The sequence below is a fragment of the Mobula hypostoma genome, chromosome 15 (assembly GCF_963921235.1).
Source record: "Mobula hypostoma chromosome 15, sMobHyp1.1, whole genome shotgun sequence".
Classification (NCBI taxonomy): domain Eukaryota; kingdom Metazoa; phylum Chordata; class Chondrichthyes; order Myliobatiformes; family Myliobatidae; genus Mobula; species Mobula hypostoma.
The window spans coordinates 74,425,718-74,446,909 of record NC_086111.1 but is presented as its reverse complement, the minus strand read 5'-3'; the positions used below and the strand labels follow the sequence as shown (position 1 = coordinate 74,446,909).

Sequence of the window (21,192 nt, the reverse complement as noted above, 5' to 3'; positions counted from 1 at the left end):
CCTCACCACGTTAGAACAGGGCACGGCCTGGAGACAATACACACAAGGGCAGTAGAGACTACCCAGCCCCTTTGTACCTTCTCACCCATCCAGTAAGATCAGGACAGACCTGATAACAACCTCAACTACGTAACATGAGTCCAACTGTGGCGACCTCTGGCTTATTAAGAATCCATCTACTCCAAAGCCTCTGCTTTGCCACAGTGTAAGGAACAGACCCGTCCCACTCTGAGAGGGAAACTCTCCCGTCATCCCTGCCTTAAATGGGTCGCTACTTATTTTCAAATGGTGGCCCCAATTCGAGATTTTGCCACAAGAGGAAACATCCCCTCTACATTCACCGCTCCCGTCAAGAGCGCTCAGAATTTTGCATGCTTCAATTAGGTCCCCCTCTCAATGCAGATATGAGACCAGTCCACCAAACTATAACAGGGTTTGCTTCTCACAAGAATATCCAACCATTGTAGGTCAGTCCAGTAAACCTCTGAACTGCTCACAACATATTGCCATTCTTTTTCAAACTGGGAGATTAATAGAGCCCAGAGGTACAGCTCTTGATTCCTGATGTAACCGAAACATAATCTGCCTCCTTTTGTATAGAATTTGCTTTCCCCCTTACTGGACCTGCACAGCCTCTCACTATTTAAATACACCCTCCATTTCTGGTGTTATAATGCAGGCTTTCACACTTTCCACTTTAAACCACAGAGGCAGAGGAAACCCTGCTTTGTGAGGAGCTTGAAATCTTTCCCCCATTACCATCACCCAAACAAACCGTTTCCCCAGTCAGCACAGTTTTGTCATACACTCTGGGGTGATGCTTACTGTCCTGGGCAACATATCATACTCCACAATTTAACCCTCAGGAATGCAGCGAGGTGTCCGCTGAGTGTTTCTGAAAAAAGTGGGAAGAGGAAAGTGTTGGAAAGTCTTTAACCCGCATTATGATCCTTGCACTTGTTGTCTGCGTCCACTGCACTCTCTGTGTGTGACTGTAATACTTTATTCTGCATTCTGTTGTTTTCCCTTGTTCTGCCGCAATGCATCGTGTCATGAATGGGTTCAGAACAAGACCTTGGTACATGTGACAATAATAAACCAATTTAGAACGTAGATCGGTACAGCACAGGAAGTGGTCTTTTAGCCCACAATGTCCTATCAACCTGAGCAGCCACTTCTAGTCAGCTGTGAACTTCGACCCCACGACCCCTCTGCTCACCAACACTTAAGGATCTTGCCCTCAACGGTGCACCGTCCCTCTCTCAAGGTGAAGCACCTCACATTTATCTGGGTTAAACTCCATCTGCTATTTCTCAGCCCATATCTGCAACTGGTCGTTATCGTGCCATATGCTTTGTCATTCCTCACTATCCACAAATCCACCAATCTTGGTATCAGCTGCAAACTTACTAACCCACCCACCTACATTTTCATCGCAACCCCGTTTGCATGCAGAGAAACCAGGCACAGATCCTCAGGTCCTCAGGGTGGTTGTAGAGCAAGGCATCAGTTCCAGCCGGGGGTGTGCAGACGGGAGAGCTTTACAGAAGGGCGTGCCCCGTCCGCGTGTCTCAGCGTGTGAGCTGATAGTGGCTGAGTTCAGAAATCACTTCCACAGCTGGGGGCCGCTCTTCACTGTCAGAGGGTTTAATCCAGCTTCACTCAGAGGAGGCCAACAGTACATCATCCACATTCACAGCCTGGATCAAACTCTGCCGCCGGTTTTGCAGATTCAACACGGGAGAACCTTGGGTTGCCTGCCGCCCTCCGGGCCAGCTGTTGCCCGTGTCTGGTCCGAGCGCGGCGGTGGTCAGTTCATTGGCCGGGCTGTGCGGCCTGTTCTGGGGAACCGGTGAACCTTGATGTGCTTGGACAGGTGATCGCTGCGGGCAAACTTCTTCTCGCACACGGGACACTGGTAAGGCTTGACCCCCGAGTGAGAGCGTCGGTGACGGGACAGCTCATCCGACCTCGAGAACCTGAAACGCAACGGTGAGCGAGAGGGGTGAGCCTGTGGTCGCCATGCCAACTGTCATCATTTACGCCAGATAGGGGGTGAGAGGTGGAGAGCGGCAATGGGGGAGGGGGGGAGGAAGGAGGGGAAAGGGAGAGAGGGAGAGGGAGAGGGAGGAGGAGGGGCGAGGCTGAGGAGGGAGAGGGAGAGAAGGGGAGGGGAGAGAGGGAGGATAGAGAGGGGAAGGGGAGAGGGTGGAGAGAGAGGGTGGGTGGAGGGGGAGAGGGGGAGCGGGAGAGATAGCGGGAGAATTACCAACACTTTCTATCAGATGATTTTTTTGCCCTCACTACACGCTGACCCAATCCCAGCCCCTTGCCTACAGGTGTACCAGAACCAGGGGTCACAGATGCAGGAGACTTTACAGTGACTGAGCTGGTTCTCAATGACAAGGCTTGTCTGGTGACGGACACCGACACTCCGTCATCCAACAGCCCCCACCCCGCCCCCGCACAACCCACAGACATTCTCCATGAGAGTGTCTGAGACAACTGAGTGGATTGAGGGCGTTGGGAGGAGGCTCTGAGGGAGATCAGATGGGGAATGTCTTTCACCCAGACGGGAGTGGGATCTTGAGTATGCTGTCTGATGGGTGAGCCCCTGAATCACCAGGGAATAGAGGGGTTTGGACTGTGGCCAAAGGGTCTCATACAGATGGGGGTGACCGTCGATGTGGAATTGTTGAACCAAAGGGATAGTTCTGTGCTGGTCACTCTGTGATTCCAACAGCAAATCTCCCTCCCATCAACGACCTGACAATGGGCCTGTGGGAGCACAGGTCACCACTAGCTTTCTGGCCGTTAGGGTCGGCATTCTCATGGCGGGGACTAGAATATAAGAGTAAAGGTAGGATGCTGAAGATCTAAGAGATATTAGTCAGACCACATTTGGAGTATTGTGAGCAGTTTTGGGCCCCTAATGTGAGAAAAGGTGTGCTGGCATTGAAGAGGGTCCATGGGGGTTCACGACAATAATCCTGGGAATGAAAAGGTTAATATATGAGGAGCGTTTGATGGCTCTGGACCTGTACTCACTAGAGTTTAGGAGAATGAGGGGGGAGTCTCATTGAAATTTACCGAGCTAGATAGAGTGGACATGGAGTGGATGCTTCCTAAATTGGGGGAGTCTCAGAGCAGAGGACACAGCCTCAGAATAAAGGGATCACAAGAGATTATGCAGACGCTAGAAATCTTGAGCATCATACACAAAATGCTGGAGGAACTCAGCAGGTCACTAGAACTCTACTAGACCTAAGGGACATAGCTCAAGATTCGGGGGAGTAGGTTTAGGACGGAGATGAGGAGGAACTGCTTTTCCCAGAGAGTGGTGAATCTGTGGAATTCTCTGCCCAATGAAGCAGTGGAGGTTACCTCAGTAAATATCTTTAAGACAAAGTTGGATAGATTTTTGCATAATAGGGGAATTAAGGGTTATGGGGAAAAGGTAGGTAGTTGGCAATGAGTCCATGGCCAGATCAGCCATGATCTTATGAGAAACATAGAAAACCTACAGCACAATACAGGCCCTTCAGCCATGATCTGTGCTGAACATGTATTTAGTTTAGAAATTACCTTGAGTTACCCATAGCCCTCTAGTTTTCTAAGCTTCATGTAGCTGTCCAGGAGTCTCTTTAAAGTCCTTATCGTATCTACCTCCACCACCGTCACCGGCAGCCCATTCCATGCACTCACTACTCTCCGCGTAAAAAACTTACCCCTGACATCTCCTCTGTACCTTCTTCCAAGCACCTTAAACCTGTGCCCTCTCATCTTAGCCATTTCAGCCCTGGGAAAAAGCCTCTGACTATCCACATGATCAATGCCTCTCATCATCTTGTACACCTCTATCAGGTCACCTCTCATCCTCCGTTGCTCCAAGAAGAAAAGGTTGAGTTCACTCAACCTGTTTTCATCAGGCACACTCCCCAACCCAGGAAACACCCTTATAAATCTCCTCTGCACCTTTTCTATGGTTTCCACATCCTTCCTGTAGTGAGGCGACCAGAACTGAGTACAGTACTCCAAGTGGGGTCTGACCAGGGTCCCATATAGCTGTAACATTACCTCTCAGCTCATGAACTCAACTCCATGGATGATGAAGGCCAATGCACCATATGCCTTCTTAACCACAGAGTCAACTTGCACAGCAGCTTTGAGTGTCCTATAGACTCGGACCCCAAGATCCCTCTGATCCTCCACACTGCCAAGAGTCTTACCATTAATATTATATTCTGCCATTATATTTGACCTACCAAAGTGAACCACTTCACATTTATCTGGGTTGAACTCCATCTGCCACTTCTCAGCCCTGTTTTGCATCCTATCAATGTCCCGCTGTAACCTCTGACAGCCCCCCACACGATCCACAACACCCCCAACCTTTGTGTCATCAGCAGATTTACTAACCCATCCCTCCACTTCCTCATCCAGGTCATTTATAAAAATCACAAAGAGAAGGGGTCCGAGAACAGATCCCTCAGGCACACCACTGGTCACCAATCTTCATGTAGAACATGACCCGTCTACAACCACTCTTTGCCTTCTGTGGGCAAGCCAGTTCTGGATCCACAAAGCAATGTCCTCTTGGATCCCATGCCTCCTTACTTTCTCATAAGCCTTGTATGGGGTACCTTATCAAATGCCTTGCTGAAATCCATATACACTACATCTACTGCTCTTCCTTCATCAATGTGTTTAGTCACATCCTCAAAAAATTCAATCAGGCTTGTAAGGCACGACCTGCCCTTGACAAAGCCATGCTGACTATTCCTGATCATATTATACCTCTCCAAATGTTTATAAATCCTGCCTCTCAGGATCTTCTCCATCAACTTACCAACCACTGAAGTAAGACTCACTGGTCTATAATTTCCTGGGCTATCCCTACTCCCTTTCTTGATAAGAGAACAACATCTGCAACCCTCCAATCCTCCGGAACCTCTCCCGTCCCCATTGATGATGCAAAGATCATCGCCAGAGGCTCAGCAATCTCCTCCCTCACCTCCCACATCGGGCTTGACAGTCCAGATGGCTACTCCTGCTCCTATTTCTTATGTTCTTATGTCGGGTAGCAGCATCAATGGAGATGAATAAACATCGTCTCCTACCTTACCGAGATTCCCGAGACAACAACGGCAATAGAAGGACGTCCATTTAGAACAGAGATGAGGAGGAATGTTTTAGTCAGGGAGTAGTGAATTTGTGGAATTCATTGCTACAGGCAGTGGTGGAGGCTGTCACTGGGTACACCTGAGGCAGAGACTGAATTCTTGACCGATAGGTTGCAGGGAGAGGGTGGACGAGTGGGGTTGACAGCCGTGGTTGCATGGGGAAGCAGACAGGATGAGCTCGTTGTGACTGGCTGAGGGGCGTTCAGCAGACTCACCTCCATCCGCACTCGGGCCAGGTACAGGCAAAGGGCTTCTCGCCAGTGTGTCGCCTCAGGTGGGCCTTCAGATGGCTGCTCTTGGTGTACATCTTGGAGCAGCCCGGGAACGAGCACTTGTGCATCTTGAGAAGATCGGCAGAGCTGCACCGCGGCAGCCTCGACCCCAGGAGGATACCTGCCTCACTCTGGGCGCCCTCGGTACCCCCGGCCTGCGGCTTGGCTGCGATGGGCACGGGCGCGATGCGGACAAACTGCCGGGGACCGCCCAGGCCAGTGGGGGGCGCGAGCTGTGGCACCAGGGTGAAGGTCTGGCCCTGAATATTGACCAGGAGCTGAGCCATCTTCACCTGTCCCCGGGACTGGACCGCCGCCTCCTGTTTTAGCCCCACTGGCTGCAGATGGACGATGATCGGGAGCCCCTTGGCTGCTGCCAACGCCTCCTTTGTGCCACATGCCTCCCCGAGCTTTGGCTGCTCTGCCACGGTCTTTGTCTCACCCTCCAGACTCCTGGCCCCCTCGTCCGCACCTGGGGGCTCCCTCACCCTGCCTCTGCCCTCATCCTTGAAGCCTTGGTCCATGTTCTCCTCCAAGAACTCCTCAATCTCCTCCAGAGTGGGCCGGAACAAGCTTGTTGGGCCTCCGGGGCAGCCCTCCTTGTCGGATGCCTGGTCCTCGCTCCTACCAGCGGGAGCTCCAAGGGAGGCCTGGGAGAGGAGGTAGTCGATAATGCTGTCTTCTTCCCCGTAGCAGGAGCCTGGGAGCATGGGCTCAGGGCTGGAGCAAGAGTGCGAGCTGGAGGAGTCACTCTCATCCCCAGACAAGGGGGAGGGTAGCAGCTGGTAGCACCCTCTCTCCATCCCCATGTGGCCCAGCTTGAGGCTCGCTGGCAGGAAGACCTCTCCAGCCGGAAACAGGTGGTCCACCATTGCTGATCACGGAAGGGCGACGGTGGGGTGGGGTGGGGTGGGGTTGGTGGGGGGGGTCCTCAGGTCTCCAGCCTCTTCAACACAGGTCCACGCTGCTCCTGATAACACAGAGAGAATGATGGTGAGAAGCCCGTGGTCACTCAGTACCCATGACTAACCCCTTTCGCGATGACGCAAGAATGTGGAAGCACGAGGAGCCCAGCAAAACAACAAACACAGTAACGGGTCTTACAGTCCAGCAGCTCCAGACCAACCAAGGTGCCTCCCCATCGAAACTCGTCAGAGTCACAGAGCATAACAGCACAGAAACAGGCCCTTCAGCCCATCTAGTCTGTGCCTGGCCCCATCTGCCTGCAGTCGAACCACACCCCTCCCATCCATGTATTTATCCAAACTTCTCGTAATTATTTAACTCAAACCATATCCCCTCCAATGCAGCTCGTTCCACACTCCCTCCCACCACCGTCAGGGTGAAGTTCTCCCTCAGGTTCCTCTTAAACATTTCACCTTTATTGCCCAACGTTTGGCCCACTTACCCCAGACCTGTCCTGTTGAAGAGGAGGGTTAGTTGGATGTTACAGCAGACCAAAGTGGGCTGAAGGGCCTGTACTAATCTATATGCTATCCTGTCTAAATATTGTTAATGTAGCATTAACAACATTAAGTATCACATCAATTAATATTGTTAACTAATTAGCAGATGATACAGGGTACATTAATATTTTTAATGTACCAGTATCTTTGATTGCACTTATCACTCACTGATGGCCATCTGGGTGAAAATGTTGCACTTCAGATTCCTATTAAGTCCCTCCCTTTTCACCTTAAACCTGTTCCCTCTGGTTCATGTTTACCAACTCAGGGGAAAAAGACTGTGGACATTTCCTGTCTGTACCACACACGATGTTACACCTCTATCAGGTCACCTCTCACTCTCCTATAATCCAAAAGAATCCCAGCCTGCACAACCCGCATAACCCAGTCATTCCTCATAAGTCTCACATGGACTCACATCACACACTCCCGGGGTCAGACACAGAGTGAATCTCCCTCCACACCGTCCCATCACACACTCCCAGGGTCAGACACAGAGTGAAACTCCCTCCACACGGTCCCATCACACACTCACGCGGTCAGACACAGAGTGAATCTCCCTCCACACTGTCCCATCACACACTCCCGGGGTCAGACACAGAGTGAATCTCCCTCCACACCGTCCCATCACACACTCCCAGGGACAGACACAGAGTGAAACTCCCTCCACACCGGCCCATCACACACTCCCAGGGACAGACACAGAGTGAATCTCCCTCCACACCGGCCCATCACACACTCCCAGGGTCAGACACAGAGTGAAGCTCCCTCCACACTGTTCCATCACACACTCCCGGGGTCAGGCACAGAGTGAAGCTCCCTCCACACCGTCCCGTCACACACTCCCAGGGTCAGACACAGAGTGACTCTCCCTCCACACCGTCCCATCACACACTCCCGGGGTCAGACACAGAGTGAAACTCCCTTCACACTGTCCCATCACACACTCCCGCGGTCAGACACAGAGTGAAGCTCCCTCCACACCGTCCCGTCACACACTCCCGGGGTCAGACACAGAGTGAAACTCCCTTCACACTGTCCCATCACACACTCCCGCGGTCAGACACAGAGTGAAGCTCCCTCCACACCGTCCCGTCACACACTCCCGGGGTCAGGCACAGAGTGAACCTCCCTCCACACCGTCCCGTCACACACTCCCGGGGTCAGGCACAGAGTGAATCTCCCTCCGCACCGTCCCGTCACACACCCCCGGGGTCAGAAACAGAGTGAAGCTCCCTCCGCACCGGCCAAGCACACCTTCCCAGGGTCAGACAGGGAGTGGATCTCCCTCCGCACCGTCCCATCACACACTGTCAGGGCTGGCTCGACTCTCTAATTGAAATACCTTGCCCGGTTGCACTGCGGCCTGTGTGTATTTGAGCTGTTCGGAGGCAGCTGACCGAGGGAGGCAAACACATTGCAGTCTGACTGACAACACGTGCCTGTGAACGCATGAGAGGCGACGTCACTGCCAGGGAACAGCATCAGTACTGACGAAGGACAAACATCAAGTGCACTGGGTCAGTCTGGTCAACAAACATCTCTCTGATATTGTTGATACTGCACTTGTCCAAACAGCACCAGAGAGCCCTCCTTCAATCTCACTCATTCTCATGGGAAATAGACCACAGGGGCATCGGAGCAGAGTTAGGCCATTCAGCCCATCAATACATTGTGGCTGATTTACTACCCCCTCAAACCCATTCTCCTCTCTTCTCCCCATAACCTTTGATGCCCAGGCTAATCAAGAACTTATCAAACTCCACTTTAAGTATACCCAGTAATGACCTTCAGTGATTAAATGGATGTCCCTCTATTCTGAAGCTGTGGCCTCTGCTCCTGGACACCCCGACTATAGGAAATATCCTCTCCACATTCACATCCTTTCAATATTGGATTGGTTTCAATGAGATTCCACCCCCACCCAACCACTCTATAAACTCCAGCGAGTACAGACCGAGAGCCATCAAATACTTCTCATCCATTAACCCTTTCATTCCAGGAATCATTCTTGTGAGCCTTCTCTGGACCCTCAGCAATGCCAGCACATCTTTCCTTAGATAAGGGGCCCAAAACTGCTCACAATACTCCAGGTGCAGTCTGACCAAGTTTCAGCAGTACATCCTTGTTTTTGTACTCGGAATGAACGCTAACATTGTATTTGCATTCCTCACCATCAACTCAACCAGCAAGTTAACCTTTCGGGAAATCCTACATAAGACCCTTTGCACCTTTGACGTTCTAAATTTTCTTCCCCTTGGAAAATAGTCTATTCCATTATTCCTTCTATCAAAGTGCATGACCACACACATCCTGACACTGTATTCCATCTGTCACTTCTTTGCCCGCTCTCCCAGTCTGTCCAAGTCCTTCTGCAAACTCCCTGCTTCCTCAACAGTACCATCCCTTCCACCTACTTTCATATAATTTGCAAACTTGGCCACAAAGCCATCAATTCCATCATCCAAATTATTCACATATAACATGAAAACAGTCCCAACACTGGCCCCTGCAGAACACCATTAGTCATCCTCAGCCAAATAGAAAAGGCTCCCTTTATTCCCACTCTTTGTCTCCTGCTAGTCAGCCAATCTTCCATCCATGTTAGTATCTTTCGTGGAATACCATGGGCTTTTATCTTGTTAAGCAGCCTCACGTGTGGCAGCTTGTCAAAGGCCTTCTGAAAATCCAAATACACAACATCCCCCAATTCTCCCTTGTCTCTCCTGCTTGTTATTTCCTCAAAGAATTCCAACAGATTTGTCAGGCAAGATTTCCCCTTAAGAAAACCATGCTGACTTTGTCCTATTTTATCATGTGCCTCCCAGTACTTTAATTCCTCATCCTTAATAATTGGCTCCAACACCTTCCCACCACTGAATTATAGGCTAACTGGCCTATAATTTCTTTTCCTCTGCCTCCTTCCCTTCTTAAAGAGTGGAATGACATTTGTAATTTTCCAGTCCCCCAGTAACTTTCCAGAATATAGCAATCTCTGAAAGGTGATTACTAATGCCTCCACAGTCTCTTTAGCTGCACTTTTCCAGAACCCTGTGGTCTAGTCCCATCTGGTCCAGATGGCTTACCTACCTTCAGACCTTCAAAGCTTCCCAAGCACCTTCTTCTTAGTAATAGCAACTACACTCCCTTCTGCCCCCGACACTCTCGAATTCCTGTCATACTACTAGTGTCTTCCACAGTGAAGACTGATGCAAAATACTTATTAAGTTCATCTGCCATCGCCTTGTTCCCCAATTACTACCTCTACAGTGTTATTTTCCACTGCTCCTCATCTACTCCGGCCTCCCTTTTACTCTTTACATATCTGAAAAACTTCTGGTACCCTCTTTAGCACTGTCGCTTGGCTGACTTTCACATTTCATCTTTTCTCTCCTTTTGGCTTTTTCAGTTGCCTTCTGTTGGTTTTTAAAAGCTTCCCAATCCTCTTAACTTCCCTCTAATTTTTGCTCTATTATAGGCCCTCTGGTTTGCTTTTATGCCTTTGTCAGCCACAGTTGTCTCACCCTCCCTTTAGAATACTTCTTCTTTGGGATGTATCTATCCTGCACCTCCCAAATTGCTTCAGAATTTCCATCCACTGTTGTTCTGCTGTCATCCCTGCTAGCGACCCCTTCTAATCAACTTTGGCCAGCTCCTCTTTCATGCCTTTGTCATTTCCTTTGCTGATATATTTAACTTTAGCTTCTCCCTCTCAAATTCCAGGGCAAAATCGAACATATTGTGATCACTGCCTCCTAAGGGTTCCATTACCTTAAGCTCCCTAATCAAATCTGGTTCATTACACAACACCCCATCCAGAATTGCCTTTCCCCTAGTGGGCTTAACTTCAAGCTGCTGTAAAATGACATCTCTTAGGACTTCTACAAACTCCCTCTTTTGGGATCCAGCATCAACTTGACTTTCCCAATTTACCTGCACATTGAAACCCCCCATGACTATTGTAACATTTCTTTTTTTACATGTCTTTTCTATCTCCCATTGTAATTTGTACCCCTCATTCTGGCTACAGTTCAGAGGTCTGTATATAACTCCCATTAGGATCTTTTCACCCTTACAGGATCTCAACAGGACAGTCAGCATCTATGGAAAAGAGTAAACAAGGTTGTTTCGGGCTGAGACCCTTCTTCAGGACTGGAAAGTAAGCAGGAAGGAGTCAGACTGAGAAGGTGGGAGGAGGGGAAGAAGAAGTATAAGGCGGCAGGTGATAGGTGAAACCAGGAGAGGAGGAAGGGGTGAAGTGAAGAACTGGGAAGTCGATTGGTGAAAGAGATGCAGGGCTGGAGAAGGAGGAATCTGGTAGGAGAGGACAGAAGGCCTTGGAAGAAAGGGAAGGGGGAGAAGCACCAGAAGGAGGTGATGGTCGGGTAAGGAGATGAGGTGAGAGAGGGAAATGAGAATGGGGAATGGTGAAAGATGGCTGGGGGTGGGGGGGGGGGGCATTACCAGAAGTTTGAGAAATCGAAGTTCATGCCCTCAGGTTGGAGGCCACCCAGATGGAATATAAGGTGTTGCTTCTCCAACCTGAGTGTGGCCTCATCACGACAGTAGAGGAGGCCATGGACTGACATGTCGGAATGGGAATGGGAATGGGAAATAGAATTGAAATAGAGGACACTGGGAAATCTCACTTTTTATGGTGGAAGATGCTCGACGAAGTGGTCTCCCAATCTACGTTGGGTCTCACCGATGTACAGGAGGCCACATCGGGAGCACCGCAGTACCCTGCACTGTTCTGTGCACTTTATGTAGTCCTGGGTAGGTCTGCAGTCTAGTGTAGCTTTTGTGTTGTCTTGCGTAGTCCAGTGTAGCCTTGCGCTGTCTCACATAGTCTAGTGTAGTTTTGTGTTGTTTCATGTAGCACCATGGTCCTGGAGGAATGTTGTTTGGTTTTTACTGTGTACTGTACCAGCAGCTTATGGTCGAAATGACAATAAAAAGTGACTCGACTTGACTTGATACAGTATATGACCCGAACAGACTCACAGGTGAAGTATCACCTCACCTGGAAGAACTTTTTGGGGTCCTAAGTAGTAGAGAGGGAGGAGATGTAGGGGCAGGTGTGGCTCTTGTTCTGCTTGCAAAGGATAAGCGCCAGGATGGAGATCATTAGGAAAGGACGAGTGGACAAGGGAGTCGTGTAGGAGTTCCCTGCAGAAAGCGGAAAGTGGGGGTAAGAGAAAGATGTGCTCTGCGGTGAGATCCCATTGGAGATGGTGGTAGTTATAGAGAATTAATTCTCTGTAACTTCCAACATCTCCAACAGGATAACTCTCCATAACTTCTGCCATCTCATAGTCATACTTTATTGATCCCAGGGGAAATTGGTTTTCGTTACAGTTGCACCATAAATTATAAATAGTAATAAAACCATAAATAGTTAAATAGTAATATGTAAATTATGCCAGGAAATAAGTCCAGGACTAGCCTATTGGCTCAGGGTGTCTGACCCTCCAAGGGAGGAGTTGTAAAGTTTGATGGCCACAGGCAGGAATGACTTCCTATGACACTCTGTGTTGCATCTCGGTGGAATGAGTCTCTGGCTGAATGTACTCCTGTGCCCAACCAGTACATTATGTAGTGGATGGGAGACATTGACCAAGATGGCATGCAACTTGGATAGCATCCTCTTTTCAGACATCACCGTCAGAGAGTCCAGTTCCATCCCCACAATATCACTGGCCTTACAAATGAGTTTGTTGATTCTGTTGGTGTCTGCTACCCTCAGCCTGCTGCCCCAGCACACAACAGCAAACATGATCGCACTGGCCACCACAGACTCGTAGAACATCCTCAGCATCGTCCGGCAGATGTTAAAGGACCTCACTCTCCTCAGGAAATAGAGACAGCTCTAACCCTTCTTGTAGACAGCCTCAGTGTTCTTTGACCAGTCCAGTTTATTGTCAATTCGTATCCCCAGGTATTTGTAATCTTCCACCATGTCCACACTGACCCCCTGGATGGAAACAGGGGTCACCGGTACCTTAGCTCTCCTCAGGTCTACCACCAGCTCCTTAGTCTTTTTCACATTAAGCTGCAGATAATTCTGCTCACACCATGTGACAAAGTTTCCTACTGTAGCCCTGTACTCAGCCTCATCTCCCTTGCTGATGCATCCAACTATGGCAGAGTCATCCGAAAACTTCTGAAGATGACAAGACTCTGTGCAGTAGTTGAAGTCCGAGGTGTAAATGGTGAAGAGAAAGGGAGACAAGACAGTCCCCTGTGGAGTCCCAGAAAGCATCTCCAACGATGCTTTGATAGCTCAGGGCGTAGGTTTTCAGAAGTTAATTCCAACATCATCTGTAACAAATTATTTATGTTCCCCCATGACTGTGTGGGTGTCTTCTAGTTGCTCCGGGTTTCTCCAAAGCATGTTATTTTGTCATTGTACATTGTCCAGTGATTAGGCTAGGGTTATACCGGAGGTTGCTAGATGGTGTGGCTCAGAGGGTCAGAAGGCCCTGCGTCCACACTGTATCTCTAAATGAACATGAAGTATCCAAAGTGGTATATTTATTATTGAGAATGGCCACAGGGGTAATATGCACTGGCTGCCTATTCCCTTTCCCTCTCCTGACATTCACCCAGCTACCTGCCTCCTGCATGTCAGGGGTGACTGCCTCCCTGGAGCTCCTGCCTATCACTTCCTCAGTCTCCCATATGAGCCCAAGGTCATCGAGCTGCAGCTCCAGTTCCTTAGCACAGTCCCTAAGGAGCTGCAGCTCAGTGCAGTTCGTGCACATGTGGTTACCAGTGTGACAGGAGGCCTCCCAAAGTTCCCACATCTTACATAAAGAATAGTTCCATATCTTCCCCCCCTCCCCGGACCCTTGGATCGGGCTTCCATATTCCCCTCCCCGGACCCTTAGATCAGATTTCCATATCCTACCCCGCCTCCCAGACCCTTGGATCGGATTTCCATATCCTCCCCCCGTCCCCGGACCCTTCAATCGGATTTCCATATTCCCCTCCCCGGACCCTTGGATCAGATTTCCATATTCCACCCCGCTCCCCAGACCCTTAGATCAGATTTCCATATCCTACCCTGCTCCCCGGACCCTTCGATCGGATTTCCATATTCCCCCCTCTCCCCGGACCCTTGGATCAGATTTCCATATTCCCCCCTCTCCCCGGACCCTTGGATCGGATTTCCATATCCCCCCCGCCTCCCCGGACCCTTGGATCGGATTTCCATATCCTACCCTGCTCCCCGGACCCTTCGATCGGATTTCCATATCCCCCTGGAACCTCCCTTCAAAGTTTAAGTTTAAGTTTGTTGTCATCTGACAGTCCATATACTGTAGCATAGAACCAAACAAAACCACATTCCACAAGACAATTGTGCTCCCACAAAACATATATCACATACAGCACGTAAACCAAAATAGTACCATAAATAGTTTAGTAATTTATAATTCAAAACGCATGTAGTGTGCCTCACAGATAAACAGTAAACAGCTGGCTGTCCTGGTGACAAGATCTTGGTGGAGGCAGGGTATTCCTCAGTCTCTCAGCCCAAGGGAAGAAGCTGTTTCCCAGTCTGGCAGCCCTAGTCCTGATGCCCCTGCACCTCCTTCCTGATGGTAATGGGTAAGAGAGATTGTGGGATAGGATGCTCAAAGATGCTTCAGGCCCTTCGTATAACTTTGGCAGCAGTCCCCACATTCCCGGTCCCGGGACACAAAGATTCCCCCAGTTGCCTGGTGGATATTTGTAGACCCTCCTTTCTGTCTGACCTGTGCCAGTCTCCCAGCCCATTTGCACAGCTGCTCCCAGCAAAGCGACTCGCTGCAAGATGATCAGAGATTAAGGGAGCTAGGGCTTTACTCTTTGGAGAGAAGGAGGATGAGAGGAGACATGATAGAGGTGTACAAGATAATAAGAGGAATAGATAGAGTGGATAGCCAGCACCTCTTCCCCAGGGCACCACTGCTCAATACAAGAGGACATGGCTTTAAGGTAAGGGGTGGGAAGTTCAAGGGGGATATTAGAGGAAGGTTTTTCACTCGGAGAGTGGTTGGTGCGTGGAATACACTGCCTGAGTCAGTGGTGGAGGCAGACACACTAGTGAAGTTTAAGAGACTACTAGACAGGTATATGGAGGAATTTAAGGTGGGGGCTTATATGGGAGGCGCAGGGTTTGAGGGTTGGCACAACATTGTGGGCCGAAGGGCCTGTACTGTGCTGTACTATTCTATGTTCTATATTCTATGACTACAATGCCCAAGTCGTACCGATTCCAATCTGCAGCTCACCCTCCAACTCCCACCTTCTCAAGGGGCAATAACCACTGGCCTCACAATTACCTGCAGGAAACCCGTACCAGCCCTTGAAGGAACCGTTTCATCGACCTCCTCTGCCACGCATTGCCACTGCCTTGTGATTATTTCCTCCCTCAAGGAATTCTCCAATTCTTTCTGGAAGTTCCCGTTGAAAACACATCCACGTCACCTCACTTTCCGGATCACTGCTGTTTCCTGTGGGGAAGCGTTCCCTTCCATATCACTCACAGGCCAGACCATCGAGTCTGCTCTGCTATTCCATCTTGGCCCCATTCACCCACTTCTCCCCCAAAACTCTTAACCCTGAGACCAACAACGAACCGATCAATCTTATTTGCGAGGTCTTGCTGGTTCTGTTTATCAATAAACTCTTTAACAAACTTCTACCGAAGACCTGTTGGAAGCATCCTGACTGGTTGATCACAGTCTGCTAAGATCGTTCAAATGCACAGGAGATGCAAAGAGAATAGCTGACTCAGCCTCCCTCCCCACCATCGGTAGAACCCGCAGAGGATGCAGCTTCAAAAAGGCAACATCCATCATGAGAGATCCCCAACATCTCGACCATGCCGTCATCTCGCAGTTACCACTGGGCAGGAGGTACAAAAACCTGAAGTCCCACACCACCAGGTTCAGGAACAGCTACTTCCCTTCAACCAGTTAGTTTAGAACCAACTGGCACGGACCTAGCAACCGTAGGACCATGAGACATAGGAACAGAATAATACCATTCGGCCCATCAAGTGAGATCTGCCATCCGATCACAGCTGACTCATTAACCTTCTCAACCCCTTTCTTCTGCCTTCTCCCCATAACCTAAAAAGCCCTGACTAAAAGAAGAAAAAGTTGGAATTTGAAGGTAAGCTAGCCAATAATATTAAGGAGGACACCAAAAGTTTCTTCAGATACAATAAAGTGTAAAAGAGAGGGAAGAGTGGATATTGGACTGCTGGAGAATGATCCTGGAGAGGTAAAAATGGAAGTCAAGGAAACAGCAGGTGAATTGAATAAGTATTTTGCATCAGTCTTCACTGTGGAAGGCAATAGCAGTGTGCCGGAAGTTTGAAAGGGTCAGAGGGCAGGAGTGTAAAGTTGCCATTACCATAGAGGAGGTTCTTGGGAAACTGAAAGGTCTGACGGTAGACAGGTCACTTGGACCAGATGGTGTACACCCCAGGGTTCTACAAGAGGTAGTTGAAGGGATTGTGAAGGCATTGGTAATGATCTTTCAAGGATCACCAGATTCTGGAATGGTTCTGGAGGACTGGAAAATTGCAAATGTCACTCCACTCTTCAAGAAGGGAGAGAGGCAGAAGAAGAAATTATAGGCTAGTTAATCTGACCTCAGTGGTTGGGAAAGTGTTGGAGTCGATCGTTCAGGATGTGGCTTCAGGATGATAAAATAGGCCACAGTCAGCATGGTTTCCCAAAGGAAAAATCTTATCTGATAAATGTTGGAATTCTCTGAAGAAATAACAAGCGGGATGTACAAAGGAGAATCAGTGGATGCTGTGTACTTGGATTTTCAAAAGGCCTTTGACATGGTGCCACATATAAGGCTGCTTAACAAGTTAAGATCCCATGGTATTACAGGTGAGATTCTAGCATGGATAAAGCAGTGGCTGATTGGCAGGAGGCAAAGAGCGGGAATAAAGGGAACCTTTTCTGACTGGCTGCCAGTAACTAGTGGTGTTCCACAGGGTCTGTGTTGGGACCGATTCTTTTTACATTACATGTCAATGACTTGGATGATGGAATTGATGGTTTTGTGGCATGTTTGCAGATAATACGTAAATTCTGAGGAAGTAGAGAGGCTACAGGAGGACTTAGACAGATTAGGAGATTGGGCAAAGAAGTAGCAGATGGAATAGAGTGTAGGGAGGTGTATAGTAGAAGAAATGAAAGCATAGATTATTTTCTAAATGGAGAGAAGATTTAAAAATCTGAGGTTCAAAGGGACCTGGGAGTCCTTGTGCAGGATTCCCTAAAGGTTAATTTGCAGGTCCTGTCCATGGTGAGGGAGGCAAATATGATGTTAGCATTCATTTCAATAGGACAAGAATATAAAAGCAAGGATGTAATGCTGAGACTTTATAAAGCACTGCTGAGGCCTCACAGAGTACTGTGAGCAGTTTTGGGCCCCTTATCTTAGAAATTGCTGAAATTGGAGAGAGTTCAAAGGAGGTTCACAAAAATGATTCCAGGATTGAAAGATTTGTCATATGAAGAGTGTTTGATGGCTCTGGGCCTGTATTCACTGGAATTCTGAAGAATGAGAGGCGACTTCATTGAAACCTATTGAACGTTGAAGGGCCTTGATAAAGTGGATGTGGAGAGGATGTTTCCTATGGTGGGGAAGTCTAAGACCAGAGGACACAGCCTCAGAATAGAGGGGTGTCCTTTTAGAACTGAGATGAGGAGGAATTTCTTTATCTAGAGAGTAGTGAATCTGTGGGATTCAATGCCACAGGTGGCTATGGAGGTCAAGTCATTGGGTATATTTAAGGCAGAGCTTGATAGATTCTCGATTAGTCAGTGCATGAAAGGACATGAGGAGAAGGCAGGTGATTGAGGCTGAGAGAGAAAATGGATCAGCCACGATGAAATGGCAGAGCAGACTTAATGGGCCAAATGGCCTAATTCTGCTCTTGTATCTTATTGTGGCCTTAATCAAGAACTTTGCTAACCAATGGCTTGGCCTCCACAGTTATCTGTAGCAACAACTTCCATAGATTATTCACCCTCTGGCTAAAGAAGTTCTTCTTTGCCTCTGTTCCAAAGGGACATTCTTCTTTCCTGAGGCTGTGCCCTCTGATTCTAGACTTCCCCACTGCAGGAACTTCCTCTCTTCCTCTCCACATCCACTCCATCCAGATCTTTCAATGAGAGTCAACACCCTCTGCCCATTCCTCTGAACTCCAGTGAGTGCCAGCCCAGAGCTGCCAAACACGCCTCATGCATTAACCCTTTCATTCCCAGGATCATCGTTGCACTAAAATGGATATTTTTTGCTCTGACTGTATTCTTTCTTGTACAAATTGTGTATAATGTATAAAATATAGAACTGTACAGCAGGGCGAAGGCCTTTCTGCCCCACAATGCTGTACCATCCTTTTAATCCACTCTAAAATCAATCTAACCCTTCCCTCCCACATAACCCTCCAGTTTTCTATCATCCATCTGCTTATCCAAGAGTCTCTGAAATGTCCCTGATGCATTGGCATCTACCACCACCTCTGGTAGACAGACTCTCCGTTTAAACAAAACGTACCTCTGACATCCCCTCTTTACTTTTCTCCAACCTCTACAATTATGTCCCCTGGTATTAGCCACTTCCACCCTGGGAAAAGGCTTTGGTTGTCCACTGCATCTCTGCCTCTTGTCATTGCATAAACCTCTATGAAGTCTCCTCTCATCCTCCTTCACTCCAAGGAGAAAATCCCCAGCTCACTCAACCTACCCTCATCAGACATGCTCTCTAATCCAGGCAGCATCCCGGTAAATCTCCCCTGCACCCTCTCTAAACCCTCTACAGCTTCCTATAATAAGGTGACCAGATCTGAACACAATAACCAGAGTTTTACAGAGATCCATATTTACGGTATATGTTTTTTTTGTGAATGCAACTTATCTGACTGATGTACCCGAGATCTGCGGTCACTAAGTTTTTCAGTGAACCTGTGCACACAGGGACTGGTCCACGTGACAGTAAACTCAAATTTGACTTTTAAAAAAAACAGAAAACCTGGAAACAGTCAACAGGTCAGGCGGCATTTGTGGAGAGAGTTAACCTGACAGTCAAAACATCTTTCACCAGAATCCTGATGAAAGATTTTCCACTTTAAAGGTTTAACAGCTTCTCATTGTCGCTCTTTATCTCTTCCCGTCTCCCTCTCTCTCCCTCTTTCTGCCTCTGCCCCGACTCGCTCTCCCCCATTCCCCCACACAGTCGCCGCACCGGCTGAGTGTTTCCATTGGAGCAAAAGACAGAGGAGCACAAGCAGGCCATTCGGCCCATCGAGTATGTTCCTCCCCCCACCAACCCTCTCCTCGATGCTTGATCCTGAACTCTGGGTATCTCGACGCAACCGCGTCTATTTGGCAGGAAGCAACGAAAATACACAAAACTAATGAGTGAATAAACCTTCATAACTTCCCCAGCAGCCCGCCCACAGATGCTGGTCTCACCGGCCGTCAGGAAGCGCCGCCTGTTGCCCTGAGCGTGGGACCGGGGCTTCACTACTCCGGCATCTTCTCCCGGTGCCACAGTCCCCAAAACAGCTGGAAAGCGTGTCCATGTGACCTTCGTGTTACAGGTCCGCGCAATATCTTTAGCTGTCCGGCCAATGTCTGGGACGAATATTTGTCCGGAGAGCGACCTTCTCCATAAAGACAGCGCAATCTGTCTGCGAGTAACCACTCTCCTCCTTCGCCCCCAACTTCATCTCTCCCTCTCTCCTCCCTCGGTCCCCCTCTCCTCAACTTCATCTCTACTCTCGCTCCCCCTCTCTGAACTTCTCTCCCCCTCTTTCCTCAACTTAACCTCTCCCCTCTCTCGCCTCCTCTCTCCTCGTTCAAGTCTTTCCCTCTCTTCCCGTCGGTTCCCCTGTCCTCAACTTAATTTCTCCCTCTCTTCCTCCCCCGCTTTCCTCTCTCCTCCCTCGCTCCCTCTCCCCTCAACTTCATCTCTCCCCCCCCTCTTCCCTCGCTCCACCTCTCTCAACTTCATTTCTCCCCTCCCTCGCCCCCTCAACTTGATCTCGCCCCCTCTCCTCTCTCGCTCCCTTTCCTCAATTGTTCCTCCTTAAACCTCCCTTCCCCTTTCCTCTTACCCCTCGTCTCATCTTCCCCTCCTTTACCCGAAGTTGCTCTCCCTGTTCTCCCTCTCGCTTTCTCTCCCTCCCCTCCTTACCCCGTCCTTCCCCTCTCCCCACTTCATTCCCCGCCACCCTCTCTTCTCCCTCGGTCCCCCTCTCCTCAATTTCATCTCTACTCTCGCTCCCCTTCTCTCAACTTCTCTCCCCTCTCTCCCCCTCACCCCACTCTCTTTCCCTCCCTCCCCACCCTCGCCCTACTCCCTCTTTTCCCTTTCTCTCCCCTCAGCCCCCCCCACACACACACAGACTCTCCCCTACCCCTCCCACCCCTCCTCCTCTCCCCCACCTCTCAGACCGGGGTTCCGCCAGTGACCCGCACCCTGACAGTAAGTGTCCCGCATTGCTGTCGGGGTGTGAACCCCCGGGGCGGCCGAGGTCTGCCTCCCCTCCCCTCCCCTCCCCTGCGGTTTTCACCCACCAGCGAGTGTCGGCGAGCGCCCAGGAGCCGCGGTGCAGACCCCGGACCGCACTCACATGCCGGGACGGCGGCCGCGCTCAGCTCTCGCTCCGATCCCTGGCGGCGCGACGTCCAGCAACGCGCAACCCTTCCTTAAATATTTACTCAGGCCTGGCCGGGTTCCACACAGCGCCAGCATTCGGAGCCACGCGTAGAGCAGCCTCTCTCCCTCGTAAAACAAACATCTGAACTTTCAATCCCGAGACGTGTGTGCGCACGTGCACGTGTGAGTGCGTGTGCCCGCATCAGTGTGTGCCTGTGTGATTGATATTTATGGTGTGAAAATGGTTTATGTATATGTGTGAGAGGGTACAATATATGGTGTGCATGTATAGGTGGTAAGTGGGAGTATGACGGGTGTCTATGCATTAGTATGTGTGTCTGTATCTGATGTGTGTCAGAGAGAGAAACATTGTACATGATGACACAACACACAAAATACTGGACAAACCTGTGGTCAGCAGCATCTATGGAAATGAAAACGATGTTTATTGAGTCAATGTTTCAGGCTGAAACTCTTCAGGACTATGATGATGTAAATGACAATGTATTTGTGTTCTGGTGTCTGTAGCTCCCGTACCTAACACAGTGGCCACGGAGGGTATATTCTGGCCTTCTGCTGCTGTAGCCCATC

General features: G+C 49.5%; 1 protein-coding gene across 2 annotated transcripts; it reads right to left on the bottom strand.

The window, feature by feature from the left end:
• Nucleotides 1–987: 987 nt before the first annotated feature.
• Nucleotides 988–20,705, bottom strand: klf15 (Kruppel like factor 15). 2 transcript variants are annotated; one of them, XM_063068273.1, is made up of 3 exons: nucleotides 20,520–20,705; nucleotides 5,399–6,425; nucleotides 988–1,979 (listed from the first exon to the last, which is right to left on the bottom strand). In XM_063068273.1, exons 2-3 carry the CDS (start codon nucleotides 6,325–6,327, stop codon nucleotides 1,811–1,813), a joined length of 1,098 nt encoding a protein of 365 aa, XP_062924343.1. In that variant the 5' UTR covers nucleotides 6,328–6,425; nucleotides 20,520–20,705; the 3' UTR covers nucleotides 988–1,810. The 2 variants fall into 2 exon arrangements, with proteins under 2 accessions (XP_062924343.1, XP_062924344.1); XM_063068274.1 differs by lacking the exon at nucleotides 20,520–20,705 and adding an exon at nucleotides 19,413–19,734.
• Nucleotides 20,706–21,192: the final 487 nt, after the last annotated feature.

Bases quoted from the DNA above. Each gene is read 5' to 3' on its own strand.
- klf15 (XM_063068273.1), bottom strand. From the start codon at position 6,327: ATGGTGGACCACCTGTTTCCGGCTGGAGAGGTCTTCCTGCCAGCGAGC. The intron at 1,980-5,398 runs GTGAGTCTGCTG...GTTGCGTTTCAG, and splicing joins TGGCCCGAGTGCGGATGGAG to GTTCTCGAGGTCGGATGAGC.